Source organism: Plasmodium cynomolgi, chromosome 3 (genome assembly GCF_000321355.1).
Source record: "Plasmodium cynomolgi strain B DNA, chromosome 3, whole genome shotgun sequence".
Classification (NCBI taxonomy): Eukaryota; Apicomplexa; class Aconoidasida; order Haemosporida; family Plasmodiidae; genus Plasmodium; species Plasmodium cynomolgi.
The window spans coordinates 619,982-630,392 of record NC_020397.1 but is presented as its reverse complement, the minus strand read 5'-3'; the positions used below and the strand labels follow the sequence as shown (position 1 = coordinate 630,392).

At 33.6% G+C, this 10,411-nt stretch overlaps 2 protein-coding genes across 2 annotated transcripts; both read left to right on the top strand.

Annotated features, from left to right (window-relative positions):
• Positions 1-3,771: 3,771 nt before the first annotated feature.
• PCYB_032280 (KIR-like CYIR protein) lies at positions 3,772-5,053 on the top strand (the record flags this gene model as incomplete). The annotated part of the gene is made up of 2 exons (XM_004220898.1): positions 3,772-4,542; positions 4,940-5,053. Coding segments are annotated over 2 exons (885 nt in total), but the record flags the coding sequence as incomplete, so codon positions are not given.
• Positions 5,054-7,860: 2,807 nt separating this feature from the next.
• PCYB_032270 (KIR-like CYIR protein) lies at positions 7,861-8,890 on the top strand (the record flags this gene model as incomplete). Its single annotated transcript, XM_004220897.1, has 2 exons — positions 7,861-8,484; positions 8,810-8,890. 2 exons carry the CDS (start codon positions 7,861-7,863, stop codon positions 8,888-8,890), a joined length of 705 nt encoding a protein of 234 aa, XP_004220945.1.
• Positions 8,891-10,411: the final 1,521 nt, after the last annotated feature.

Genomic DNA, 10,411 nt, shown 5'->3' with positions numbered 1-10,411 from the left:
GTTTTATTCTTCCCTCCGTAGGGTACATTTTTAACACTTATTTTGAAATCTGTTCCTTTGTGTGGTCCATTTGGCATAGTGTTCCTAAAGGGACCTTCATTATTTCTATTAGAAAATGGACTTTGTATTTGTGTACCTGTATCATTCTCATTATATAATATTCCTATAGTGCCTCTCTCTGATGTGTCATATGGGGCTGTTGTTGAACTACTCCTTCCTGACTTGTCCCATGGTTGTACCATATGCAGTTACATAAAGGATAAAAGAACATACGTAGGGTCATTACAGTGCAAAAATATTATGTTAAAAAGGGGGAAAAAATATATTTCTTAACTTTTAACTGAAAGCATAAAAGGTTATCATAATAAATATGCGAATTCTAAAAATTTAGCAGTTTCTATCATACATGATGGTGAGGTGGGGATATTGCCAGAAGTAGAGTATCAAGCTGAATATTAAAATTTTCCCGAAGAATATATCATTTTTTTCCTTTTCTTTCCTTTTTAGTATAAAATATTTTCGAAGATGTCGAAACAGAACGTTTTCTGTTCTTTATATGGACGTATATACTGTACGATTACTTTTTTTTTGCTTCTTAATATGATATGTTTATTAATTCGTTTGCACATTTGATTTAATATTTAATTATAAGTTTGTACATATATAAGTTAATTTAAATAAAAATTTAAATGTATAAGAATAATGCCATCATGCAAAATAACGGAACACATTTTTCTCATTAAATATTATATTATTTAAAAAATAATACAAACGTTGTTATTTCTTTTATAGAGCTAATGCATATTTTTCAATTATATGTCTCACTTCCTAACGGTATAATATAGCGTGAACTGTTCGTGTTAGGAGAATGAAATTATATATATGAGCTCAACATTCGCCATTTTTATTTCGATTTAATGGTGAATAGAGCAATTAGAAAAGGAATATGTTAGATTTTTTGTGCACTAAAAGGGGGGGTAAAATTTTTTCGCGTTCGAAAATTTTAGGCTCAAAATTCTACACTACGTATAAATTTTTTTTAGGAGGGAGTTTATTTTATTTTAGGTGCGCATGCATATATATAACAATGATTATACACATATAACAATGATTAGACACATATAACAATGATTATACGTATATAATAATGATTATATACACACGTACAGTGATCGCTGCCATTTATGCCTTCCCTGAGGCACATTCCTTCCAGGTTACATGCCTTGATAACTCATATTCTTCCTTTGCTGTTCTTCCTTTTTATTACTTTCTCTTTCTCTAAAAATCTATTTAATATATGGAATAGAATATTTTTTTGCAGTGTCATCTAGCACACTTTTTGTTAGGTTTGACCTTAAACATTCTGTTGAGTCGTCTGTTATGGTGTTCAGTTCAGGTAGAATGGACTCGTTTTCTATTCTTTTACTAATGTTGTCGTGCCCAAATAATTTTTTTACCATGGAAACTGTAGGAGTGTACTGGAAAAAAAGGAAAAGGAACAGTAGTAATATTTATATTACGCTTTAACATTAGCTGTTCAAAATAGGAAAGAATAAATATGCGGTGAATTTTATTATATATACTATTAAGGTGTATCTGCAACTGTAATAGTAATAGTAATTACAATAATAATTGTACCTTATATAATGAGAAAGGAAAAACGATAAGTCCTATTGCTGCAAAAGTACCAGACTTGGCAGATGACACAGCAATACCACCAGCTTCAATCATGAGACTACCATCCCCATCAGACCCTACTATTCTTTCCACACCACTGACTCCAACATTGGAATCGGCATCTGAAAAAGTACCACTACTACTTGCATGGTTTGGAATTATATTTAGTTTCGGATTGGGTGGATTAAGTGGTGGCGGATCATGTTTACCACCATCCACTACAGTAGCGTCAGTACCACCTCCTAGATCTAAATAATTAGACGAAAAGAGAAGAAATATGTTAGTGCTATAAGTAATGTATACACCTAAATTACCAAGGTGTAACCCATAACCCTTTAACCCTAATCCTACACGCTTTAACTCTACATCCTTAATCCTACACTCCTCATCCTGAACCCTAAACCCTAAACCCTAAACCCTAAACCCTAAACCCTAAACCCTAAACCCTGAACCCTGAACCAATATTTACACTCTGTTCAAATGGGAAAAGGAAAAGGAAAAAGGAAATATTCGTGCACAGCACAAGTGTAAACTGTACACTCACTTTATTTATTATTCATAACTGTACACTCATTTTATTTATTATTCATGACTGCACACATTACAATAAATGATAAAATAAAGTAACGACCACAGTACACATATATAATCCTTTACACACACTAAAATAATACCCCCTAAGAAAACACGAGTACATCCTAAATAACCAACACATTCTGAAGCACTAAAAACTTAAGTTGTTCCCTATATATTCTGACCCCGCCCGGACTCTAAACATGTAGAAACTTCTGAAAATTCTGAAACTTCTAAAAATTCTGAAACTTCTGAAACTCCTTTGAACCCTCTTCAACCCCTCCCTCTTTTAAGGGGTATCCCTTACCCCATAGAAAATTCCCTGAACTCTTTTTTTTTCGAATCTCCAAAATTTTCTGAACCCTCTTTTTTTCGAATCTCCAAAATTTTCTGAACCCTCTTTTTTTCGAATCTCCAAAAATTAAACAAGGAAAAAAGAAAACAAATACATTAATGTAGGAAATGTAGTGTATGTTTAAGATGGGGCAGGGAGTGGGGATAGCTCAAATGATGCAGTGTACGCATTCCATAAGGAGCATTCATAATACACTTATCAGAAGAGAAAAAGAAGAAATAAGAAATAAAAAGAACAATAGGGAAACATTCATATGCAGAGTATAACCTATATTGAAAGAAAGGGGGAGGGGGAAGGATCAAATGGTCAAGTGTGTAATTAACGCATGAGTGAATTATTTGTAGTATACAAATAAAAAGAAGTAATGAACAATAAGGGAGTATTAATATACAAAGTATAATATGAATTAAAAGAGAGAAAAAAGGATCAAATCGTCTTGGTGTTTATTTAATGTGAGAGGGGGGAGGTTCTTTTTATAATACACTCATCAAAGGAATAAAAAGAAAAAGAATTAGGAAGAAAATAAAATGTTCTTACTGAACAACTATAAATATAAAAAAAGGGGGATTCTGTTGCCATGTAAATAATAACCGGGATGTGTAAATAATAACAGGGATGTGTAAATAATAACCGGGACGCGTAAATAATAATGTAGTACTTCTAATAATCTCGTACAATTCAGTATTACTGTAATAGGTGCACACCATATATATGAAAAATTCGATTTCCACATCCTTACCTTGTTACTTCTTGCCTAATTTTTCCCACTTTGTCTAAATTGTACATGGTGACTTGATACATGTTCGTTATCGTCTCTTGAATATGGAGCAATGTGTATTGTTTAGAATAAGAAAATTTTGATATTCATTCTATTATAAATGTAGGGCGGGCGAAATTCTTACATATATATATTTCGTATCAGGACATAAGGAACACATTTTAACATAAATTCATTACAATATACAGAGAAGTATACATAAACAATGTCAGATGGGGGAGGGGAAATACTAGGGGTACGTTCTCTTCCTTAGGAATGATAATTCAGTAGTGTATATATGATACATTATACATAATATAATAAATTAAGAATGCAACATGTATAATAATGTGTGTTCCACTGACTACATTTATAGAGCTCACATCTGAATCAATTAACCTCAAGAGCAATGTTCTACAACAATTTCAACAATGGAGGAGGTCAATGTGCTGATGGTTCCATTGAAGAGTTCATGAATAATCCGGGAAAACAGCACATATCTGAGGAAAATTCTCATAAGATTAAGGGAGCATGGTGTCAACAGATCACAGGAGGGAAGGATAGTACATATTATGATATGCACTGCCATTTCCTATATTTCTGGATAGGAGATCTGTTATCAAGCAGTGTGAATAATGATGTAGCATTTCAGATCCTTATGGAGTTGATTTGCCAAATGTTGCGGAATGTGTATGTTAAGAATGGGTGTAACATTAAATGCAGCGCTATAGACAAAAACGAATTGAAGAATAGGAAGATGGTATATGATTATTCCTGCGATTATAATATCATACGGGGGCAACTATTTATTAGTGAACCCCGTTGTGATCAGAACTATTCCGAATATCTGAAAGGAATTTTTTCAGCTTACGATACCATAGAAAAAGCATGTAAGAGTCCCCCGGATGCTGAGTACTGTACAGAATTTGAAAAAATGTTTGAGGGGAAGAGTCATGCGGAACTGCTGGAGATGAAATGTAAAACAGTAAGCACATCACAACCTTCCCTAGTAGCAAATGATAAGAGTCTCGATTCAGGGAAAGAACGTCGGGAGGTTGAACAATTACAGGCAGAAACTGAACCTTCGAAAGAAACAGGCAGCAGCACCCCTACCGCTCGTATTGCGTCCACCGCATCTGCATTAGTAGCTATTCCAGTAATCACATTATTATTATATAAGGTAAATAAAAATTTAAATATGAGTAATATGACGCATAAACGTTTTTTATATGAATGGTAGTACATGTAGAATAGATTGTGCTGTGCATTATATTCAGCATATATACATGTACATAACACACATTTTTAAACTCTGTACTCATTTCAACCTTTGTATCCTTCCTTCCTTTCCAAACCATTCCTCCTAATCCTACCCCATTGAACCGCCTTTTATAACCCTTTTAACCTTTCCTTATAAACCCTAAACCTAAACCATAAACCTATACCCCAAACCTAAACCATAAATCTAAACCCTAAACCCTAACCCTTTCCTTTTAACCCTTCCTCTTTAACCCTTCCTCTTTAACCCTTCCTTTTAACCCATTCCTTTCCTTCCCTTTCCCTTCTTTTCTTTTTAGTATAATCTCCTACCTTCTTGGTTCCATAACCAATTTAAAGGAAGAAAAAAGAGATCAATGGAAGGTATCTTTAACGACTTAACGGAAGGTGAATATTCTACTGAATACTCTACAGTAGGTTCAACATTCCACTATACAGACAATTCTACCATATATGATGAACGACAACGACCACCACCACCTAGAACAGAAAGAACAAATAATGGAATGAATCAGCAGAATAGAAATATTAGTTATCATCGTATGTAATATTCAGGGTTTAGGGTTATACTTGACATATAATGTCTACGCACTGCAAAACGATAATAACTTACAGTATTTTACATATATGAAGGAACAAATATTGCTCTTATGCACAAATTGTGCACACATTGTTCACACATGCATTCTGAACACATGAATTACTCACGCTGCTGGTTCACGGAGCTTTCAATGCGATATATTGTATATTCCTTTAATATTATTATTTAATGTATAAGTTCACACCCTCCCAGGGGAACTCACTGTAGCAGGTATATTTACCCAATATGAAATATTGTGCATAACATATATGGATCCAATAGTGCATTATTCCATATATGTGAACTGAACACTGTAACTTATGTGCCTAAAAGGGGGTAGGGAGGTGCTTTGTAATAATTTAATAGTATACACTCCATAAAAATTAAGATCATAATATGCAGAATCACTTTGTTCACCATTCACTCTCTTACATTTCCTATATTGCGACTATGTCGTATACTATTCATGCCAAAAAGGGAGAAAAGTATACATGTAAAATTAACTATTTAGTATTTAAACAATGTTCATATACTTGCAGATTTTTTTTTTCTTCTAAATATTCCATAAGGAACTGTTACTATAGCCATGAATAACATGGAAGAGTACCACAGGGCCAATATGTGGCAAAAGTGGAAATAGGAACAATGATTCAACATATTAACTCACAGAAGTTAAACTAACGTAGAATCACTGAAATGCGCTCTTTCCTATACAAATTTTGCATTTTAACTGCAGCACTTATATTTTATATGGGTGATGAGGAAAAAGTATACATGTACAGTGCCATGAATTGCACTAATTATATTTATTATGTATAACCGAGCTCATTTTACTTATTATGCATGATTGTACTCATTTTACTTATTATGCATGACTGCAATAATTTTATTTATTATGCATGACTACGCACATTAAAATAAATAACTTCTTAAGGAACAATAACAGTGCACATAGGGAAAGGTCGATCCTTATTATTTAAGGGGAGCTCATATATTTAACTTTTCATTCTTACGAAGTGCTTCCTAATGAGTTGCCCGTACAGGCACAAACAACTTTAAGTAATATCGTAATTAGTGTGCGCACATATTAACATAATCCCCATGTTTTAACTATATTGAGCTATATAAAAAATGACCATGCTACAAATTTACTCTACTTTTTACTTTTATATACTTCTTACATCCTCTCTAGATCACATACTCTTCGTACAAAAAGGGAAGGGAAGGGAAGTATACATATGCAGAATCTTGTAATTTTTACATTTCTCCATTTATTGGTTTTTAACTATATGTTATAATAAATAACTGTTGAGGTGAATATGATGCACTTGTGGAATCATTCACATGCATGAAAATACTATGAACAAAGGAAGAATGCATAAGCTTCTTCACCCTCTAAACACCATAAACAGGGAGAAAAAAAAAAAGAAAAAAAAGAAAAAAAAGAAATAATTAATATGCAATAAATAATGTGCACTAAAAGAGGGGGAAAGCTCAAATGGGATAGTATATATTTCCCATATAAATGAGTTATTTGTAACATAATCATGTATGAAAGGAAGGAGGAAAGAGAGAGGAAAGGGAGAGGAAAGAGAGAGGAAAGAGAGAGGAAGGAGAGAGGAAAGAGAAACGAGAGAATTATTATTTCTGCACAATCATAAGCAGAAGGAAATGCTTGATATAAAAATTATTATTATGAAAATATATGTGTTCCCTACTGTATGTAATTAAGATAATTCCTTGTACTACACTCCCCCTGAATTATTCTATAAATGAGCACTCTCCCCTGAGCATGATGGAGTGTGTACATCCCAGGGAGGAAAGAACTACTGCGTATATAAACAGTATTATATATATTAACAATTCTTAATAATTCTTTGCATAAATGTAAAGTGCGAATGAATGTTACGTGCTAAAATTAATGTTTAATGAGGAAGGTGCATTTTTATATACGCTACAATAGAAGCATATAAATAATAATATAATACTCTGGGTAGGCATGTTAAATTAAATAGTACTGTGTACCGATAAGGAACGTATGAAAAGGGAGGTTTCTTTTTTTTTTCCTATTTTGTTATTCTACTAGGTTTATTCCTGTTTCTGCTTTAACTACATATGCATATAATAATTTAACACATGTATATAATGTATTATAACTATTTAAAAATGGAATAATATGAACTATTGGAAAAAAACAGAAATCTGATATTTATAATCATAAAATAATCGGAACTTCCACATATGTAATATTTAAGTGGAATAAATGCATTCCCGAATGAGTTCATTGTATACAGTGCTATACACTAACAATAGTAACAATGGCGACAGAAATACCAGGGGTATGTTCCTTCTCATAAAAAAGGAGAATGAGCGCTATATATGTAATGCTCTTTGTGTATTAGAGTGTATTAGAGTATGTTAGTGTATCAGTGTATATTAGTGTATTACTATACCTTTTTATCAGTGTATTAGTGTATATTAGTGTATTACTATATCTGCGTATGTAGTGTTCTTTGTGTATATTAGTGTTTTGAGTGTATGCTGTCACAGGTGGAAATGTGAGAAATACATACATGTATGTGTTCTGCCAATTATACCTCTATATAGGACCGGGAGGTGCAGCAATTGCCTTCAAGGAGAATGTATGAGAAATTCAATAATGCAGTAAGTACATCTATTTGTGACTCTTCTAAAATAAGGGACAGTAGTTGGTTAGCCTTTAAATATTTCACACCACATAAGGGCAAAATTGAGAAAGCCTATTGCTATTCATTAACCATGAATCGAGTGGATGAGCACTATGGGAAACGCTGTGAGTTGCTATACTACTGGATAATTGATATAATAAAAGGAAATTTGGATAGTGGCCATTTTCCGCAGGCCACGAAGTCAATTTGTAATTTACTGAAGGAACTGCAACCTACATGGGACTGCAAGAATATATACCCCGGTGTTGGAGAATCCCTCTTCGAATACGGAAAAAAAATATATGATTATACCCATGACCATAAAACCTTAGAAGAGCAGTTAAAAAAAAGTGGCGGTAAATGTAGTGGGAAATATTACAAATACTTAAAAGATGTTGAGGAGGCCTTTAAAAAGGTAAATAGCATTTGTGGCAGTGGTAAAACTGAGCCGTATTGTGAATACATTAAGAGGGAGCGTACGCCGTATGCTGATAAGGACGAGGAATTGGAGTTAGAATATGAAGAAGCACGTGGACAGGAACATGTAGCAGACGGAAGGGAAAAAGTGGAAAATTCGGTACACCAGCGTGGTCATATGCCCTCTTCGGACGAAAGACCTGGGGAGTGCAGTGGACTTCCAAAGCAAGATTCAGACAGTTGTCCACAGCAGGACGTAGATAAGGCAGCAGGTGCAGTACAGTGGCAAAATCATGGGTTGCCTATCGGTGAGGAAACTGATGAATGTGGTGAAGTATCAGATGGGATATCAGAAAGATGTCCATCACGGGCAGTTAAACCTGAACATTTGTCCGACATAGGAGACAGTTCATTACAGCTAGGCACTCCAGTGAACACCAACATCCCCACAAATGCCACTGTATCCGCTACCCTCACCACCGTAGGAATTGGCTCTGTTATTTTTCTTTTATATAAGGTATAACTACAATTCTGGACAACTATCACTTATATGGACCATTATATAGAAGGGAATACTATCATATGTACATTACACACATAGTGTTCCCATATGATCACTAAGTGCGTAATAAGAGTACACCAAATGGTTCATACATATGTGTGTATAGTACATATTTTTCTCATTCTTCCCTTCCTTTTTTTCTTTTTTCTTTCTTTCTTTCTTTCTTTTATTTCTTTCGTTTCCTTTCTTTTTTTCTTTCCTTTCTTCCTTTCCTTCCTCCCTACTCCTTTTTTCCTTTCTTTTTTTTTTCTTCTTTTTTTCAGTTCACTACCTTACCTCTATGGATACGTGGCACCCTCCTTGGAAAAAACGACTCTCCCTTAAGAAAAATAAGATCAAACCACGAACAGCAATTCGATACACTCACAGAAAATGCTTTCACAGTCAGCTCCACACTTGCTTCAGGAACAGAAGCTTCAACGGTAGGCTCAAGAGAAGACTTAACGAACGATTACACTTTATATGCAAGGCAACCCGAGGGAACGAATAGAAGTAGTGAACGGCAGAAAATAAATATAGCTTACCATCATTTGTGACGTTCCCCATACCAATTATAGTGGCTAGGGTCGAGTGTCCTTCCCTTCCTCACTAATTAACTCCAAAAGTTCAACGTAGTTATACCTTCATGTATAAGGTAGGAATGACGTTCACAGGGAAATTTACTTTCCAAAAAGGGAAAAAAATATTTATTACACCTATAGTTTTCGTATGAAAAATATAAGTTCAACAGTATATTAGGGGAAACTGACTAAGAATACTATCGTGCATATAGAGTATTCCATGAGCATTCATAGAGAACCCTTCCATTAATGAAGGAAAGGAAGAGTAAAATTGTAGGGTTATATTCCTTTCCTTCCTACCTGCCCCTTTCTTTTTTCATTATGCTCGTATTTATATATTTATACTGTGTAAATCGTACACTTACGAACTCGTACTACTTCTTCTTCTTTTTGCATTTTCTCCCTAATTCTATTTATATAATAGAGGATTAGCTGTGCTCATAATTGTCATTCGGACCTATGTTACGCTGAATGAAAAGGGGAAGGGACACATGAATACGTAAAATTTAATCAATATTAAATGAGGAAGATAACTCAAATAACGCAACGTGCACATTACGTGAATGAATTCCTCACAGTATACTTAACGATAGGAGGAAAAAGGAAAGGGAAAAAAAGATACTAACCTTTTCAAAAAAATATTTAAAGAGATGAGAAAAAATTATAAAGATAAAAAATTGTATGAAAAAATAAATGAACATGTTGGATCGTTAGTAAGAAAGTTGTGAACAGGGAAAAATAAAATAAAATAAAAGAATTGTTTGACTTATTTTTATTGCACATGAACGTGAACACCTTAGTATAATGCCAGAAGGAAGAAAAATAATAGGAAAAAATAAGGAATAATAGAAAAAAATAAGGAAAATAGGATAAAATAAGGAAAATAGAAAAAAATGGGGAAAATAAAATAAGGAAAATAGAATAAAATAAGGGAACATCAGTATATAGGGAGCAATATGTATTGA